Genomic DNA, 21,200 nt, shown 5'->3' on the forward strand with positions numbered 1-21,200 from the left:
CAGTGACAGACCATACCCACCAGTACCGTACCCCGTTGTTACACAGTGCAGACCCATCTCCACCAGTACTGTACCTCGGTGTTATACAGTGCAGACCGGTCACAATCAGTACCGTGCCCCAGTGTCACTCAGTGCAGACCCATCCCAACCAGAATTGTACCGCGGTCTTACACAGTGCAGGCCCATCCCCACCAGTACTATACCCCGGTGTTACACAGTGACAGATCATCACCACCAATACCGTAGCCCGGTTACACAGTGCAGACCCGTCTCCACCAGTACTGTACCTCGGTGTTACACAGTGCAGACCCATCCCCACCAGTACCGTAACGTGGTATTACATAGTGCAGACCCGTTCCCACCAGTACCGTACCCTGGTGTTACACAGTGCAGACCCATCCCAACCGGTACTGTACCCCAGTGTCACACAATGGAGACCCATCCCCACCAGTACTGTACCCCTTTGTTGCACAGTGCAGACACAACCCCACCAGTACCTTGCCCTGGTCCAACACAGTGACAGACCCGACCCTAGCAGTACCATTCCCTATTGTTGCACAGTGACAGACCCGTCCCCACCAGTACGTACCCTGGTGTTGCACAGTACAGAACCATCCCCACCAGTACCGTACCCTGATGTTACACAGTGGAAACCCGTCCCCACCATTTCCGTACCCTGGTGTTAGACAGTGCAGACCGGTCACAATCAGTACCGTACCCCAGTGTCACACAGTGCAGACCCATCCCAACCAGTACTATACACCGGTGTTACACATGACAGACCATCCCACCAGTACCGTACCCCGGTGTTACACAGTGCAGACCCGTCTCCACCTGTAATGTACCTCGGTGTTACACAGTGCAAACCCATCCCCACAGGTACTGTAACCTGGTATTACCCAGTGCAGACCTGTCCCCACCAGTACCGAAACCCAATGTTACATAGTGCAGACCCGTTCCCACCAGTACCGTACCTTGGTGTTACACAGTGCAGACCCGTCCTAACCAATACTGTACCCCAGTGTCACACAATCTAGACCCATCCCCAGCCGCACTGTACCCCTGTGTTACACAGTGCAGACCCAACCCCACCAGTACCCTACCCTGGTACAACACAGTGATAGACCCGAACCTACCAGAACCATACCCTGCTGTTGCACAGTATAGGCCCGTCCCCACCATTACCGTACCCTGATGTTACACAGTGCAAACCCGTCCCCACCAGTACCGTACCCCGGTGTTACACAGTGCAGATCCGTCCCCAGCAGTACCATAACCCGGTGTTACACAGTGACAGACCTATCCCCACCAGTACAGTAGCCCGGTGTTAAACCGTGCAGACCCAATCCCACCAGTACCGTACCCTGGTGCAACACAGTGACAGACCCGACCCCACCAGTACCATACATCGGTGTTACACAGTGACAGACCATCTCCACCAGTACCGCACCCTGGTATTACAGTGTCAGACCCATCTCCACCAGTACCGCACCCTGGTATTACAGTGCAGACCCATCCCCACCAGTACTGCACACCGGTGTTACACAGTGACAGACCTGTCCCCACTAGTATCTTACCCCGGAGTTACACAGTGACAGATCCATCCCACCAATACAATACCCCCGGTGTTACACAGTGCAGACACGTCCCCACCAGTACCGTATCCTTGTGTAACACAGTGCAGACCCAACTGCACCAGTACCGTACCCCGGTGTTACACAATGTAGATCCGTCCCAAGCAGTACCATACCCCGGTGTTACACAGTGCAGGCCCATCCCCACCAGTACCGTACCCCAGTGTTACACAGTGACAGACCCATCACCAGCAGTACCGTACCCCGATGTTACACAGTGCAGACCCGTCCCCACCAGTACAGTACCATGGTGTTACACAGTGACAGACCCATCACCAGCAGTACCGTACCCTGATGTTACACAGTGCAAACCCGTCCCCACCAGTACCGTACCCAGATTTTACACATTGCAGACCCATCACCACCAGTACCGTACCCTGGTGTTACACAATGCAGATCCGTCCCAAGCAGTACCCTACCCCGGTGTTACACAGTGACAGACCTATCCCCACCAGTACAGTACCCCGGTGTTACACAGTGACTCATCCGTCCCAACCAGTACCGTACCCAAGTGTTACACAGTGCACACCCATCCCCACCAGAACCGTATCGCGTTGTTACACAGTGCAGACCCATCCCCACCAGTACGGTATCCCGGTTTTACACAGTGACAGACCGTCTCCACTATTACCGTACCCTGGTATTACACAGTGTCAGACCCATCTCCACCAGTACCGTACCCTGGTATTACACAGTGACAGACCCATCCCCACCAGTACTGTACCCCTGTGTTACACAGTCACAGAACTGTCCCCAGCAGTATCGTACCCCGGTGTTACACTGTGACAGACCTTTCCCCACCTGTATTATACCTGTGTTACCCAGTGACAGACCCATCTCCACCAGTACCGTAGACTGGTGTTGCACAGTACAGACCCATCCCCACCAGTACCGTACCCTGATGTTACAAAGTGCAAACCCGTCCCCACCAGTACCGTACCCAGATGTTACACAGTGCAGACACGTCGCCACCAGTACCGTATCCTGGTGTTACACTGTGCAGACCCATCCCCACCAGTACCGTACTCCGGTGTTACACAGTGCAGATCCGTTCCAAGCAGTACCATACCCCATTGTTACACAGTGACAGATCTGTCCCAACATGTACCATACCCCAGTGTTACATAGTGCAGACCCGTCCCCACCAGTACCGTACCCCGGCGTTACACATTGCAGACCCTTCCCCACCTGTAATGTACCCTGGTGTTACACGGTGCAGACCCATCCCCAACAGTACCATACCTCTGTGTTACACCGTTCAGACCCAACCCCACCAGTACTGTACCCTGGTGCAACACAGTGACAATCCCGACCTCACCAGTACCATACACCAGTGTTACACAGTTCAGACCCGTCCCCACCAGTACCATACCCCGTTGTTATTCAGTGACAAACCCATCCCCACCAGTAACTTGCCCGGTGTTACACTGTGCAGACACGTCCTCATCAGTACCGTACCCCGGTGTTACACAGTGCAGACCCGTCCCCAGCAGCACTGTACCCTGGTGTTACACAGTGCAGACCTATCACCACCAGTATCGTACCGCTGTGTTACACTGTGCAGACCCGTCCCCACCAGTACAGTACCATGGTGTTACACAGTGACAGACCCATCTCCAGCAGTACCGTACCCTTGTGTTACACAGTACAGACCCATCCCCACCAGTACCATACCCCGATGTTACACAGTGCAAACCCATCCCCACCAGTACCGTACCCTTGTGTTACACAGTGCAGACCCGTACCCACCAGTATGTACCCTGGTGTTGCACAATAGAGACCCATCCCCACCAGTAACGTACCCTGATGTTACACACTACAGTCCCGTCCCCACCAGTACCGTACCCTGATGTTACACAGTGCAGACCAGTCCCCACCAGTACCATATCCTGGTGTTACCCAGTGCAGACCCAACCCCACCAATACCGTTCTCCGGTGTTACACAGTGCAGATCCGTCCCAAACAGTACTGCACCCCAGTGTTACACAGTGCAGAGCCATCCCCACCAGTACCGTACCCCAGTGTCACACAGTGCAGTCCCATCCCAACCAGAATTGTACCCCGTCGTTACACAGTGCAGGCCCATCCCCACCAGTACTATACCCTGGTGTTAAACAGTGACAGACCATCCCCACCAGTACTGTACCCCAGTGTCACACAATGCCGACCCATCCCCATCAGTACTGTACCCCTGTGTTACACAGTGCAGACAAAACCCCACCAGTACAGTACCCTGGTACAACACAGTGACAGACACGACCCTACCATTACCATACCCTGTTGTTGCACAGTGACAGACCCATCCCCACCAATATAGTACCCCGGTGTTACACAGCCCAGACCTGTCACCACCAGTACAGTACCATGGTGTTACACAGTGACAGACGCATCACCAGCAGTACCGTACCCTGGTGTTGCACAGTATAGACACGTCCCCACCAGTACCGTACCCCGGTGTAACACAGTGCAGCTCCATCCCCACCTGTACTGTACCCCGGTGTTACAATGTGACAGACCATCTCCACCAGTACCATACCCCGGTGTTACATCGTGCAGACCTGTCCCCACCATTACCGTACCTTGGTGTTACACAGTACAGACCCTTCCCCATCAATAATGTACCCCGGTGTTACACAGTGCAGACCCATCCCCAGCAGTACCGTACCCTGATGTTACAAAGTGCAAACTCGTCCCCACCAGTACCGTACCCAGATGTTACACAATGCAGACACGTCGCCACCAGTACCGTATCCTGCTGTTACACAGTGCAGACCCGTCCCCACCAGTACCGTACCCCGGTGTTACACAGTGCAGCTCCATCCCCTACCTGTACTGTACCCCGGTGTTACAAAGTGACAGACCATCTCCACCAGTACCATACCCCGGTGTTACATCGTGCAGACCCGTCCCCACCATTACCGTACCCTTCCCCATCAGTAACGTACCCCGGTGTTGCACAGTGCAGACCCATCCCCAGGAGTACCGTACCCTGGTGTTACACAGTGCAGACCCATCCCCACCAGTACTGTACCCCTGTGTTAAACCGTGCAGACCCAAACCCACCAGTACCATTCCCTGGTGCAACACAGTTACAGACCCGACCCCACCAGTACCATACATCGGTGTTACACAGTGACAGACCTATCCCCACCAGTACAGTACCCTGGTGTTACACAGTGACAGATCCGTCCGAACCATTCCGTACCACAGTGTTACACAGTGACAGAACTGTCCCCAGCAGTATCGTACCCCGGTGTTACACAGTGACAGACCCGTCCCCACGAGTACCGTACCCTGATTTTATAAAAGGCATACCTGTCCCCACCAGTACTGTACCCTGGTGTAACACAGTGACAGACCTGTCCCCACCAGTATCTTACCCCGGCGTTACACAATGCAGACCCGTCGCCACCAGTACCATACTCCGGTGTTACACAGTGACAGTACCAACCCCAGCAGTATCGTAGCCTGGTGTTATACAGAGACAGACCCGTCCCCACCAGTACCATGCTCCGGTGTTACACAGTGACAGTACCAACCCCAGCAGTATCGTAGCCTGGTGTTATACAGAGACAGACACGTCCCCACCAGTACCGTACCCTGGTGTTACACAGTGCAGACCCGTCCCCATCAGTAACGTACCCCGGTGTTATACAGTGCAGACCCATCCCCACCAGTACTGTACCCCAGTGTTAAACCATGCAGACCCAAACCCACCAGTACCGTTCCCTGGTGCAACACAGTTGCAGACCCGACCCCACCAGTACCATACATCGGTGTTACACAGTGACAGACCCATCCACACCAGTACTATACCCCTGTGTTAAACTGTGCAGACCCAAACCTACCAGTACCGTTCCCTGGTGCAACATAGTTACAGACCCGACCCCACCAGTACCATACATTGGTGTTACACAGTGACAGACCTATCCCCACCACTACAGTACCCTGGTGTTACACAGTGACAGATTCGTCCCAACCATTCCGTACCCCAGTGTTACACAGTGACAGAACTGTCGCCAGCAGTATCGTACCCCGGTGTTACACAGTGACAGACCCGTCCCCACGAGTACCGTACCCTGATTTTATAAAAGGCAGACCTGTCCCCACCAGTACTGTACCCTGGTGTTACACAGTGACAGACCTGTCCCCACCAGTATCTTACTCCGGCGTTACACAATGCAGACCCGTCCCCACCAGTACCAAACCCCAGTGTTACACAGTGACAGAACCAACCCCAGCAGTATCGTAGTCCGGTGTTACACAGAGACAGACCCGTCCCCACCAGTACCGTACCCTGGTGTTACACAGTGACAGAACCAACCCCAGCAGTATCGTAGCCTGGTGTTACACAGTGCAGACCCGTCCCCAGCAGTATCATACACTTGTGATACACAGTGCAGACCCATCCCCACCAGTACTGTACCCCTGTATTACACAGTGCAGACCCAACCCCACCAGTACCGTACCCTGGTGCAACACAGTGACAGACCCGACCCTACTAGTACCATACCCTGGTGTTGAACAGTGACAGACCCATCCCCACCAGTACAGTATCCCGGTTTTACACAGTCCAGACCCGTCCCCACCAGAACCGTACCCTGATGTTACACAGTGCAAACCCGTCCCCACCAGAACCGTACTGCGAAGTTACACAGCGCAGACCCGTCCCCACCAGTACCGTACCCCAGTGTTACACAGTGCAGATCCATCCCCACAAGAACCATACTGCGGTGTTACACAGTGGAGACCCATCCCCACCAGTACTGTACCCCGGTGTTACGCAGTGATAGACCATCTCCACCAGTACCATACCCTGGTGTTACATAGTGCAGACCCGTCCCCACCAGTACCGTTCCTCGGTGTTACACAGTGCAGACCCGTCCCCATCAGTACCGTACCCTGGTGTTACACAGTGCAGACCCGTCCCCACCAGTACCGTACCCTGGTGTGACACAGTGCAGACACATCACCTCCAGTACCGTACCACTGTGTTACACCGTGCAGACCCAACCCCACCAGTACTGTACCCTGGTGCAATACAGTGACAGACCCGACCCCATCAGTACCGTACCCTGGTGTTACACAGTGCAGACCCGTCCCCATCAGTAACGTACCCCGGTGTTACACAGTGCAGACCCATCCCCAGCAGTACCGTACCCTGGTGTTACACAGTGCAGACCCAGCCCCACCAGCACTGTAACCCTGTGTTAAACCGTACAGTCCCAAACCCACCAGTACCGTACCCAGGTGCAACACAGTGACAGACCCGATCCCACCAGTACCATACACCGGTGTTACACAGTGACAGACCCATCCACACAAGTACCGTACCCCAGTGTCACACAGTGCAGACCCATCCCCACCAGAACTGTACCGCGGTGTTACACAGTGCAGGCCCATCCCCACCAGTATCTTACCCCGGTGTTACCCAGTGACAGACCCATCTCCACCAGTACCGTACACTGGTGTTGCACAGCACAGACCCGTCCCCACCAGTACCGTACCCTGATGTTACACAGTGCAGATCCGTCCCCACCAGTACCGTATCCTGGTGTTACACTGTGCAACCCATCCCCACCAGTACAGTACCTCGGTGTTACACAGTGACTGATCCGTCCCAACCAGTAACGTAGCCCATTGTAACACAGTGCAGACCCATCCCCACCAGTACTGCACTCCGTTGTTACAAAGTGACAGACAATCTCCACCAGTACCATACCCCGGTTTTACATCGTGCATACCTGTCCCCACCATTACCGTACCTTGGTATTACACAGTGCAGACCCATCCCCAGCAGGACCGTACCCTGGTGTTACACAGTGCAGACCCATCCCCACCTGTACTGTACCCCTGTGTTAAACCGTGCAGACCCAAACGCACCAGTACCGTACCCTGGTGCAACACAGTGACAGACCCGACAAAACCAGTACCATACACCGGTGTTACACAGTGACAGACCCACCCACACCAGTACCGTACCCCAGTGTCACACAATGCAGACCCATCCCCACCAGAACTGTACCGCGGTGTTACATAGTGCAGGCCCATCCCCACCAGTACTGTACCCCTGTGTTAACAGTGACAGACCATACCCACCAGTACCGTACACCGGTGTTACACAGTGCAGACCCAAATTCACCAGTACAGTACCTCGGTGTTACACAGTGCAAACCCGTCCCCACCAGTACTGTACCCTGGTGTTACACAGTGCAGACCCGTCCCCACCAGTACCGTACCCCGGTGTTACACAGTGCAGACGCGTCCACATCAGTACCGTACCCCGTTGATACACAGTGCAGACCTGTCCCCAGCAGCACCGTACCCTGGTGTAACACAGTGTAGACCCATCCCAACCAGTACCGTACCCAAGTGTTACACAGTGCACACCCATCCCCACCAGAACCGTATCGCGTTGTTACACAGTGCAGACCCATCCCCACCAGTACGGTATCCCGGTTTTACACAGTGACAGACCGTCTCCACTATTACCGTACCCTGGTATTACACAGTGTCAGACCCATCTCCACCAGTACCGTACCCTGGTATTACACAGTGACAGACCCATCCCCACCAGTACTGTACCCCTGTGTTACACAGTCACAGAACTGTCCCCAGCAGTATCGTACCCCGGTGTTACACTGTGACAGACCTTTCCCCACCTGTATTATACCTGTGTTACCCAGTGACAGACCCATCTCCACCAGTACCGTAGACTGGTGTTGCACAGTACAGACCCATCCCCACCAGTACCGTACCCTGATGTTACAAAGTGCAAACCCGTCCCCACCAGTACCGTACCCAGATGTTACACAGTGCAGACACGTCGCCACCAGTACCGTATCCTGGTGTTACACTGTGCAGACCCATCCCCACCAGTACCGTACTCCGGTGTTACACAGTGCAGATCCGTTCCAAGCAGTACCATACCCCATTGTTACACAGTGACAGATCTGTCCCAACATGTACCATACCCCAGTGTTACATAGTGCAGACCCGTCCCCACCAGTACCGTACCCCGGCGTTACACATTGCAGACCCTTCCCCACCTGTAATGTACCCTGGTGTTACACGGTGCAGACCCATCCCCAACAGTACCATACCTCTGTGTTACACCGTTCAGACCCAACCCCACCAGTACTGTACCCTGGTGCAACACAGTGACAATCCCGACCTCACCAGTACCATACACCAGTGTTACACAGTTCAGACCCGTCCCCACCAGTACCATACCCCGTTGTTATTCAGTGACAAACCCATCCCCACCAGTAACTTGCCCGGTGTTACACTGTGCAGACACGTCCTCATCAGTACCGTACCCCGGTGTTACACAGTGCAGACCCGTCCCCAGCAGCACTGTACCCTGGTGTTACACAGTGCAGACCTATCACCACCAGTATCGTACCGCTGTGTTACACTGTGCAGACCCGTCCCCACCAGTACAGTACCATGGTGTTACACAGTGACAGACCCATCTCCAGCAGTACCGTACCCTTGTGTTACACAGTACAGACCCATCCCCACCAGTACCATACCCCGATGTTACACAGTGCAAACCCATCCCCACCAGTACCGTACCCTTGTGTTACACAGTGCAGACCCGTACCCACCAGTATGTACCCTGGTGTTGCACAATAGAGACCCATCCCCACCAGTAACGTACCCTGATGTTACACACTACAGTCCCGTCCCCACCAGTACCGTACCCTGATGTTACACAGTGCAGACCAGTCCCCACCAGTACCATATCCTGGTGTTACCCAGTGCAGACCCAACCCCACCAATACCGTTCTCCGGTGTTACACAGTGCAGATCCGTCCCAAACAGTACTGCACCCCAGTGTTACACAGTGCAGAGCCATCCCCACCAGTACCGTACCCCAGTGTCACACAGTGCAGTCCCATCCCAACCAGAATTGTACCCCGTCGTTACACAGTGCAGGCCCATCCCCACCAGTACTATACCCTGGTGTTAAACAGTGACAGACCATCCCCACCAGTACTGTACCCCAGTGTCACACAATGCCGACCCATCCCCATCAGTACTGTACCCCTGTGTTACACAGTGCAGACAAAACCCCACCAGTACAGTACCCTGGTACAACACAGTGACAGACACGACCCTACCATTACCATACCCTGTTGTTGCACAGTGACAGACCCATCCCCACCAATATAGTACCCCGGTGTTACACAGCCCAGACCTGTCACCACCAGTACAGTACCATGGTGTTACACAGTGACAGACGCATCACCAGCAGTACCGTACCCTGGTGTTGCACAGTATAGACACGTCCCCACCAGTACCGTACCCCGGTGTAACACAGTGCAGCTCCATCCCCACCTGTACTGTACCCCGGTGTTACAATGTGACAGACCATCTCCACCAGTACCATACCCCGGTGTTACATCGTGCAGACCTGTCCCCACCATTACCGTACCTTGGTGTTACACAGTACAGACCCTTCCCCATCAATAATGTACCCCGGTGTTACACAGTGCAGACCCATCCCCAGCAGTACCGTACCCTGATGTTACAAAGTGCAAACTCGTCCCCACCAGTACCGTACCCAGATGTTACACAATGCAGACACGTCGCCACCAGTACCGTATCCTGCTGTTACACAGTGCAGACCCGTCCCCACCAGTACCGTACCCCGGTGTTACACAGTGCAGCTCCATCCCCTACCTGTACTGTACCCCGGTGTTACAAAGTGACAGACCATCTCCACCAGTACCATACCCCGGTGTTACATCGTGCAGACCCGTCCCCACCATTACCGTACCCTTCCCCATCAGTAACGTACCCCGGTGTTGCACAGTGCAGACCCATCCCCAGGAGTACCGTACCCTGGTGTTACACAGTGCAGACCCATCCCCACCAGTACTGTACCCCTGTGTTAAACCGTGCAGACCCAAACCCACCAGTACCATTCCCTGGTGCAACACAGTTACAGACCCGACCCCACCAGTACCATACATCGGTGTTACACAGTGACAGACCTATCCCCACCAGTACAGTACCCTGGTGTTACACAGTGACAGATCCGTCCGAACCATTCCGTACCACAGTGTTACACAGTGACAGAACTGTCCCCAGCAGTATCGTACCCCGGTGTTACACAGTGACAGACCCGTCCCCACGAGTACCGTACCCTGATTTTATAAAAGGCATACCTGTCCCCACCAGTACTGTACCCTGGTGTAACACAGTGACAGACCTGTCCCCACCAGTATCTTACCCCGGCGTTACACAATGCAGACCCGTCGCCACCAGTACCATACTCCGGTGTTACACAGTGACAGTACCAACCCCAGCAGTATCGTAGCCTGGTGTTATACAGAGACAGACCCGTCCCCACCAGTACCATGCTCCGGTGTTACACAGTGACAGTACCAACCCCAGCAGTATCGTAGCCTGGTGTTATACAGAGACAGACACGTCCCCACCAGTACCGTACCCTGGTGTTACACAGTGCAGACCCGTCCCCATCAGTAACGTACCCCGGTGTTATACAGTGCAGACCCATCCCCACCAGTACTGTACCCCAGTGTTAAACCATGCAGACCCAAACCCACCAGTACCGTTCCCTGGTGCAACACAGTTGCAGACCCGACCCCACCAGTACCATACATCGGTGTTACACAGTGACAGACCCATCCACACCAGTACTATACCCCTGTGTTAAACTGTGCAGACCCAAACCTACCAGTACCGTTCCCTGGTGCAACATAGTTACAGACCCGACCCCACCAGTACCATACATTGGTGTTACACAGTGACAGACCTATCCCCACCACTACAGTACCCTGGTGTTACACAGTGACAGATTCGTCCCAACCATTCCGTACCCCAGTGTTACACAGTGACAGAACTGTCGCCAGCAGTATCGTACCCCGGTGTTACACAGTGACAGACCCGTCCCCACGAGTACCGTACCCTGATTTTATAAAAGGCAGACCTGTCCCCACCAGTACTGTACCCTGGTGTTACACAGTGACAGACCTGTCCCCACCAGTATCTTACTCCGGCGTTACACAATGCAGACCCGTCCCCACCAGTACCAAACCCCAGTGTTACACAGTGACAGAACCAACCCCAGCAGTATCGTAGTCCGGTGTTACACAGAGACAGACCCGTCCCCACCAGTACCGTACCCTGGTGTTACACAGTGACAGAACCAACCCCAGCAGTATCGTAGCCTGGTGTTACACAGTGCAGACCCGTCCCCAGCAGTATCATACACTTGTGATACACAGTGCAGACCCATCCCCACCAGTACTGTACCCCTGTATTACACAGTGCAGACCCAACCCCACCAGTACCGTACCCTGGTGCAACACAGTGACAGACCCGACCCTACTAGTACCATACCCTGGTGTTGAACAGTGACAGACCCATCCCCACCAGTACAGTATCCCGGTTTTACACAGTCCAGACCCGTCCCCACCAGAACCGTACCCTGATGTTACACAGTGCAAACCCGTCCCCACCAGAACCGTACTGCGAAGTTACACAGCGCAGACCCGTCCCCACCAGTACCGTACCCCAGTGTTACACAGTGCAGATCCATCCCCACAAGAACCATACTGCGGTGTTACACAGTGGAGACCCATCCCCACCAGTACTGTACCCCGGTGTTACGCAGTGATAGACCATCTCCACCAGTACCATACCCTGGTGTTACATAGTGCAGACCCGTCCCCACCAGTACCGTTCCTCGGTGTTACACAGTGCAGACCCGTCCCCATCAGTACCGTACCCTGGTGTTACACAGTGCAGACCCGTCCCCACCAGTACCGTACCCTGGTGTGACACAGTGCAGACACATCACCTCCAGTACCGTACCACTGTGTTACACCGTGCAGACCCAACCCCACCAGTACTGTACCCTGGTGCAATACAGTGACAGACCCGACCCCATCAGTACCGTACCCTGGTGTTACACAGTGCAGACCCGTCCCCATCAGTAACGTACCCCGGTGTTACACAGTGCAGACCCATCCCCAGCAGTACCGTACCCTGGTGTTACACAGTGCAGACCCAGCCCCACCAGCACTGTAACCCTGTGTTAAACCGTACAGTCCCAAACCCACCAGTACCGTACCCAGGTGCAACACAGTGACAGACCCGATCCCACCAGTACCATACACCGGTGTTACACAGTGACAGACCCATCCACACAAGTACCGTACCCCAGTGTCACACAGTGCAGACCCATCCCCACCAGAACTGTACCGCGGTGTTACACAGTGCAGGCCCATCCCCACCAGTATCTTACCCCGGTGTTACCCAGTGACAGACCCATCTCCACCAGTACCGTACACTGGTGTTGCACAGCACAGACCCGTCCCCACCAGTACCGTACCCTGATGTTACACAGTGCAGATCCGTCCCCACCAGTACCGTATCCTGGTGTTACACTGTGCAACCCATCCCCACCAGTACAGTACCTCGGTGTTACACAGTGACTGATCCGTCCCAACCAGTAACGTAGCCCATTGTAACACAGTGCAGACCCATCCCCACCAGTACTGCACTCCGTTGTTACAAAGTGACAGACAATCTCCACCAGTACCATACCCCGGTTTTACATCGTGCATACCTGTCCCCACCATTACCGTACCTTGGTATTACACAGTGCAGACCCATCCCCAGCAGGACCGTACCCTGGTGTTACACAGTGCAGACCCATCCCCACCTGTACTGTACCCCTGTGTTAAACCGTGCAGACCCAAACGCACCAGTACCGTACCCTGGTGCAACACAGTGACAGACCCGACAAAACCAGTACCATACACCGGTGTTACACAGTGACAGACCCACCCACACCAGTACCGTACCCCAGTGTCACACAATGCAGACCCATCCCCACCAGAACTGTACCGCGGTGTTACATAGTGCAGGCCCATCCCCACCAGTACTGTACCCCTGTGTTAACAGTGACAGACCATACCCACCAGTACCGTACACCGGTGTTACACAGTGCAGACCCAAATTCACCAGTACAGTACCTCGGTGTTACACAGTGCAAACCCGTCCCCACCAGTACTGTACCCTGGTGTTACACAGTGCAGACCCGTCCCCACCAGTACCGTACCCCGGTGTTACACAGTGCAGACGCGTCCACATCAGTACCGTACCCCGTTGATACACAGTGCAGACCTGTCCCCAGCAGCACCGTACCCTGGTGTAACACAGTGTAGACCCATCCCAACCAGTACCGTACTCCTGTGTTACACTGTGCAGAACCGTTCCCACGAGTACAGTACCATGGTATTACACAGTGACAGTCGCATCACCAGCAGTACCGTACCCTGTTGTTGCACAGTACAGAGCCGTCCCCACCAATACAGTACCATGGTGTTACACAGTGACAGACCCATCTCCACCAGTACCGTACCCCGGCGTTACACATTGCAGACCCTTCCCCACCTGTAATGTACCCTGGTGTTACACGGTGCAGACCCATCCCCAACAGTACCATACCTCTGTGTTACACCGTTCAGACCCAACCCCACCAGTACTGTACCCTGGTGCAACACAGTGACAATCCCGACCTCACCAGTACCATACACCAGTGTTACACAGTTCAGACCCGTCCCCACCAGTACCATACCCCGTTGTTATTCAGTGACAAACCCATCCCCACCAGTAACTTGCCCGGTGTTACACTGTGCAGACACGTCCTCATCAGTACCGTACCCCGGTGTTACACAGTGCAGACCCGTCCCCAGCAGCACTGTACCCTGGTGTTACACAGTGCAGACCTATCACCACCAGTATCGTACCGCTGTGTTACACTGTGCAGACCCGTCCCCACCAGTACAGTACCATGGTGTTACACAGTGACAGACCCATCTCCAGCAGTACCGTACCCTTGTGTTACACAGTACAGACCCATCCCCACCAGTACCATACCCCGATGTTACACAGTGCAAACCCATCCCCACCAGTACCGTACCCTTGTGTTACACAGTGCAGACCCGTACCCACCAGTATGTACCCTGGTGTTGCACAATAGAGACCCATCCCCACCAGTAACGTACCCTGATGTTACACACTACAGTCCCGTCCCCACCAGTACCGTACCCTGATGTTACACAGTGCAGACCAGTCCCCACCAGTACCATATCCTGGTGTTACCCAGTGCAGACCCAACCCCACCAATACCGTTCTCCGGTGTTACACAGTGCAGATCCGTCCCAAACAGTACTGCACCCCAGTGTTACACAGTGCAGAGCCATCCCCACCAGTACCGTACCCCAGTGTCACACAGTGCAGTCCCATCCCAACCAGAATTGTACCCCGTCGTTACACAGTGCAGGCCCATCCCCACCAGTACTATACCCTGGTGTTAAACAGTGACAGACCATCCCCACCAGTACTGTACCCCAGTGTCACACAATGCCGACCCATCCCCATCAGTACTGTACCCCTGTGTTACACAGTGCAGACAAAACCCCACCAGTACAGTACCCTGGTACAACACAGTGACAGACACGACCCTACCATTACCATACCCTGTTGTTGCACAGTGACAGACCCATCCCCACCAATATAGTACCCCGGTGTTACACAGCCCAGACCTGTCACCACCAGTACAGTACCATGGTGTTACACAGTGACAGACGCATCACCAGCAGTACCGTACCCTGGTGTTGCACAGTATAGACACGTCCCCACCAGTACCGTACCCCGGTGTAACACAGTGCAGCTCCATCCCCACCTGTACTGTACCCCGGTGTTACAATGTGACAGACCATCTCCACCAGTACCATACCCCGGTGTTACATCGTGCAGACCTGTCCCCACCATTACCGTACCTTGGTGTTACACAGTACAGACCCTTCCCCATCAATAATGTACCCCGGTGTTACACAGTGCAGACCCATCCCCAGCAGTACCGTACCCTGATGTTACAAAGTGCAAACTCGTCCCCACCAGTACCGTACCCAGATGTTACACAATGCAGACACGTCGCCACCAGTACCGTATCCTGCTGTTACACAGTGCAGACCCGTCCCCACCAGTACCGTACCCCGGTGTTACACAGTGCAGCTCCATCCCCTACCTGTACTGTACCCCGGTGTTACAAAGTGACAGACCATCTCCACCAGTACCATACCCCGGTGTTACATCGTGCAGACCCGTCCCCACCATTACCGTACCCTTCCCCATCAGTAACGTACCCCGGTGTTGCACAGTGCAGACCCATCCCCAGGAGTACCGTACCCTGGTGTTACACAGTGCAGACCCATCCCCACCAGTACTGTACCCCTGTGTTAAACCGTGCAGACCCAAACCCACCAGTACCATTCCCTGGTGCAACACAGTTACAGACCCGACCCCACCAGTACCATACATCGGTGTTACACAGTGACAGACCTATCCCCACCAGTACAGTACCCTGGTGTTACACAGTGACAGATCCGTCCGAACCATTCCGTACCACAGTGTTACACAGTGACAGAACTGTCCCCAGCAGTATCGTACCCCGGTGTTACACAGTGACAGACCCGTCCCCACGAGTACCGTACCCTGATTTTATAAAAGGCATACCTGTCCCCACCAGTACTGTACCCTGGTGTAACACAGTGACAGACCTGTCCCCACCAGTATCTTACCCCGGCGTTACACAATGCAGACCCGTCGCCACCAGTACCATACTCCGGTGTTACACAGTGATAGAACCAACCCCAGCAGTATCGTAGCCTGGTGTTATACAGAGACAGACCCGTCCCCACCAGTACCATGCTCCGGTGTTACACAGTGACAGTACCAACCCCAGCAGTATCGTAGCCTGGTGTTATACAGAGACAGACACGTCCCCACCAGTACCGTACCCTGGTGTTACACAGTGCAGACCCGTCCCCATCAGTAACGTACCCCGGTGTTATACAGTGCAGACCCATCCACACCAGTACTGTACCCCAGTGTTAAACCATGCAGACCCAAACCCACCAGTACCGTTCCCTGGTGCAACACAGTTGCAGACCCGACCCCACCAGTACCATACATCGGTGTTACACAGTGACAGACCCATCCACACCAGTACTGTACCCCTGTGTTAAACTGTGCAGACCCAAACCTACCAGTACCGTTCCCTGGTGCAACATAGTTACAGACCCGACCCCACCAGTACCATACATTGGTGTTACACAGTGACAGACCTATCCCCACCACTACAGTACCCTGGTGTTACACAGTGACAGATTCGTCCCAACCATTCCGTACCCCAGTGTTACACAGTGACAGAACTGTCGCCAGCAGTATCGTACCCCGGTGTTACACAGTGACAGACCCGTCCCCACGAGTACCGTACCCTGATTTTATAAAAGGCAGACCTGTCCCCACCAGTACTGTACCCTGGTGTTACACAGTGACAGACCTGTCCCCACCAGTATCTTACTCCGGCGTTACACAATGCAGACCCGTCCCCACCAGTACCAAACCCCAGTGTTACACAGTGACAGAACCAACCCCAGCAGTATCGTAGTCCGGTGTTACACAGAGACAGACCCGTCCCCACCAGTACCGTACCCTGGTGTTACACAGTGACAGAACCAACCCCAGCAGTATCGTAGCCTGGTGTTACACAGTGCAGACCCGTCCCCAGCAGTATCATACACTTGTGATACACAGTGCAGACCCATCCCCACCAGTACTGTACCCCTGTATTACACAGTGCAGACCCAACCCCACCAGTACCGTACCCTGGTGCAACACAGTGACAGACCCGACCCTACTAGTACCATACCCTGGTGTTGAACAGTGACAGACCCATCCCCACCAGTACAGTATCCCGGTTTTACACAGTCCAGACCCGTCCCCACCAGAACCGTACCCTGATGTTACACAGTGCAAACCCGTCCCCACCAGAACCGTACTGCGAAGTTACACAGCGCAGACCCGTCCCCACCAGTACCGTACCCCAGTGTTACACAGTGCAGATCCATCCCCACAAGAACCATACTGCGGTGTTACACAGTGGAGACCCATCCCCACCAGTACTGTACCCCGGTGTTACGCAGTGATAGACCATCTCCACCAGTACCATACCCTGGTGTTACATAGTGCAGACCCGTCCCCACCAGTACCGTTCCTCGGTGTTACACAGTGCAGACCCGACCCCATCAGTACCGTACCCTGGTGTTACACAGTGCAGACCCGTCCCCATCAGTAACGTACCCCGGTGTTACACAGTGCAGACCCATCCACAGCAGTACCGTACCCTGGTGTTACACAGTGCAGACCCAGCCCCACCAGCACTGTAACCCTGTGTTAAACCGTACAGTCCCAAACCCACCAGTACCGTACCCAGGTGCAACACAGTGACAGACCCGATCCCACCAGTACCATACACCGGTGTTACACAGTGACAGACCCATCCACACAAGTACCGTACCCCAGTGTCACACAGTGCAGACCCATCCCCACCAGAACTGTACCGCGGTGTTACACAGTGCAGGCCCATCCCCACCAGTATCTTACCCCGGTGTTACCCAGTGACAGACCCATCTCCACCAGTACCGTACACTGGTGTTGCACAGCACAGACCCGTCCCAACCAGTACCGTACCCTGATGTTACACAGTGCAGACCCGTCCCCACCAGTACCGTATCCTGGTGTTACACTGTGCAACCCATCCCCACCAGTACAGTACCTCGGTGTTACACAGTGACTGATCCGTCCCAACCAGTAACGTAGCCCATTGTAACACAGTGCAGACCCATCCCCACCAGTACTGCACTCCGTTGTTACAAAGTGACAGACAATCTCCACCAGTACCATACCCCGGTTTTACATCGTGCATACCTGTCCCCACCATTACCGTACCTTGGTATTACACAGTGCAGACCCATCCCCAGCAGGACCGTACCCTGGTGTTACACAGTGCAGACCCATCCCCACCTGTACTGTACCCCTGTGTTAAACCGTGCAGACCCAAACGCACCAGTACCGTACCCTGGTGCAACACAGTGACAGACCCGACAAAACCAGTACCATACACCGGTGTTACACAGTGACAGACCCACCCACACCAGTACCGTACCCCAGTGTCACACAATGCAGACCCATCCCCACCAGAACTGTACCGCGGTGTTACATAGTGCAGGCCCATCCCCACCAGTACTGTACCCCTGTGTTAACAGTGACAGACCATACCCACCAGTACCGTACACCGGTGTTACACAGTGCAGACCCAAATTCACCAGTACAGTACCTCGGTGTTACACAGTGCAAACCCGTCCCCACCAGTACTGTACCCTGGTGTTACACAGTGCAGACCCGTCCCCACCAGTACCGTACCCCGGTGTTACACAGTGCAGACGCGTCCACATCAGTACCGTACCCCGTTGATACACAGTGCAGACCTGTCCCCAGCAGCACCGTACCCTGGTGTAACACAGTGTAGACCCATCCCAACCAGTACCGTACTCCTGTGTTACACTGTGCAGAACCGTCCCCACGAGTACAGTACCATGGTATTACACAGTGACAGTCGCATCACCAGCAGTACCGTACCCTGTTGTTGCACAGTACAGAGCCGTCCCCACCAATACAGTACCATGGTGTTACACAGTGACAGACCCATCTCCACCAGTACCGTACCCCGGCGTTACACATTGCAGACCCTTCCCCACCTGTAATGTACCCTGGTGTTACACGGTGCAGACCCATCCCCAACAGTACCATACCTCTGTGTTACACCGTTCAGACCCAACCCCACCAGTACTGTACCCTGGTGCAACACAGTGACAATCCCGACCTCACCAGTACCATACACCAGTGTTACACAGTTCAGACCCGTCCCCACCAGTACCATACCCCGTTGTTATTCAGTGACAAACCCATCCCCACCAGTAACTTGCCCGGTGTTACACTGTGCAGACACGTCCTCATCAGTACCGTACCCCGGTGTTACACAGTGCAGACCCGTCCCCAGCAGCACTGTACCCTGGTGTTACACAGTGCAGACCTATCACCACCAGTATCGTACCGCTGTGTTACACTGTGCAGACCCGTCCCCACCAGTACAGTACCATGGTGTTACACAGTGACAGACCCATCTCCAGCAGTACCGTACCCTTGTGTTAAACCGCGCACACCCAAACCCACCAGTACCGTAGCCTGGTGCAACACAGTGACAGACCCGACCCCACCAGTACCATACATCGATGTCACACAGTGCAGACCCATCCCCACCAGAACTGTACCGCGGTGTTACACATTGCAGGCCCATCCCCACCAGTACTGTACCCCTGTGTTAACAGTGACAGACCATACCCACCAGTACCGTACCCCGGTGTTACACAGTGCAGACCCATCTCCACCAGTACTGTACCTCGGTGTTACACAGTGCAGACCGGTCACAATCAGTACCGTGCCCCAGTGTCACTCAGTGCAGACCCATCCCCACCAGAATTGTACCGCGGTCTTACACAGTGCAGGCCCATCCCCACCAGTACTATACCCCCGTGTTACACAGTGACAGATCATCCCCACCAATACCGTAGCCCAGTTACACAGTGCAGAACCGTCTCCACCAGTACTGTACCTCGGTGTTACACAGTGCAGACCCATCCCCACCAGTACCGTAACGTGGTATTACATAGTGCAGACCCGTTCCCACCAGTACCGTACCCTGGTGTTACACAGTGCAGACCCATCCCAACCAGTACTGTACCCCAGTGTCACACAATGGAGACCCATCCCCACCAGTACTGTACCCCTTTGTTACACAGTGCAGACACAACCCCACCAGTACCTTGCCCTGGTACAACACAGTGACAGACCCGACCCTACCAGTACCATACCCTATTGTTGCACAGTGACAGACCCGTCCCCACCAGTACGTACCCTGGTGTTGCACAGTACAGACCCATCCCCACCAGTACCGTACCCTGATGTTACACAGTGGAAACCCGTCCCCACCAGTTCCGTACCCTGATGTTTCACAGTGCAGACCGGTCACAATCAGTACCGTACCCCAATGTCACACAGTGCAGACCCATCCCCACCAGTACTATACACCGGTGTTACACATGACAGACCATCCCACCAGTACCGTACCCCGGTGTTACACAGTGCAGTCCCAACCCCACAAGTTCCGTTCTTCGGTGTTACACTGTGCAGATCTGTCCCAAGCAGTACCGAATCCCAGTGCTACATAGTGCAGACCCATCCCCACCAGTATCGTACCCCAGTGTCACACAGTGCAGACCCATCCCCACCAGTACCGTACCCCAGTGTCACACAGTGCAGACCCATCCCCACCAGAATTGTACCGCGTTGTTACACAGTGCAGGCCCATCCCCACCAGTACTATACCCCGGTGTTAAACAGTGACAGACCATCCCCACCAGTAATGTACCCCAGTGTCACACAATGCAGACCCATCCCCACCAGTACTGTACCCCTGTGTTACACAATGCAGACCCATCCCCATCAGTACTGTACCCCAGTGTCACACAATGCAGACCCATCCCCACCAGTACTGTTCCCCAGTGTCACACAATGCAGGCCCATCCCCATCAGTACTATACCCCTGTGTTACACAGT

The 21,200-nt window shown here is 54.6% G+C and overlaps 1 protein-coding gene across 1 annotated transcript; it reads left to right on the top strand.

Annotated features, from left to right (window-relative positions):
- Positions 1-636: 636 nt before the first annotated feature.
- On the top strand, positions 637-20,812 carry LOC138753070 (uncharacterized). The gene is made up of 8 exons (XM_069915663.1): positions 637-836; positions 4,272-4,656; positions 8,758-9,035; positions 10,133-10,517; positions 14,144-14,421; positions 15,519-15,903; positions 19,357-19,591; positions 20,514-20,812. The coding sequence occupies exons 1-8, from the start codon at positions 637-639 to the stop codon at positions 20,810-20,812; spliced, it is 2,445 nt and encodes an 814-aa protein (XP_069771764.1).
- The last annotated feature ends 388 nt before the right edge of the window (positions 20,813-21,200 follow it).

This window comes from Narcine bancroftii, chromosome 2, assembly GCF_036971445.1.
Source record: "Narcine bancroftii isolate sNarBan1 chromosome 2, sNarBan1.hap1, whole genome shotgun sequence".
Lineage (NCBI taxonomy): Eukaryota > Metazoa > Chordata > Chondrichthyes > Torpediniformes > Narcinidae > Narcine > Narcine bancroftii.

What these genes read in the sequence shown, in the direction of transcription:
- LOC138753070 (XM_069915663.1), top strand. Translation starts at nt 637, where the DNA reads ATGTTACACAGTGGAAACCCGTCCCCACCATTTCCGTACCCTGGTGTT. An exon ending in GACCTATCACCACCAGTATC is followed by an intron (nt 9,036 to 10,132) that starts GTACCGCTGTGT and finishes GGTGTTACACAG; the next exon opens with TGCAGACCCATCCCCAGCAG. An exon ending in GACCCGTCCCCAGCAGCACT is followed by an intron (nt 19,592 to 20,513) that starts GTACCCTGGTGT and finishes GGTGTTGCACAG; the next exon opens with TACAGACCCATCCCCACCAG.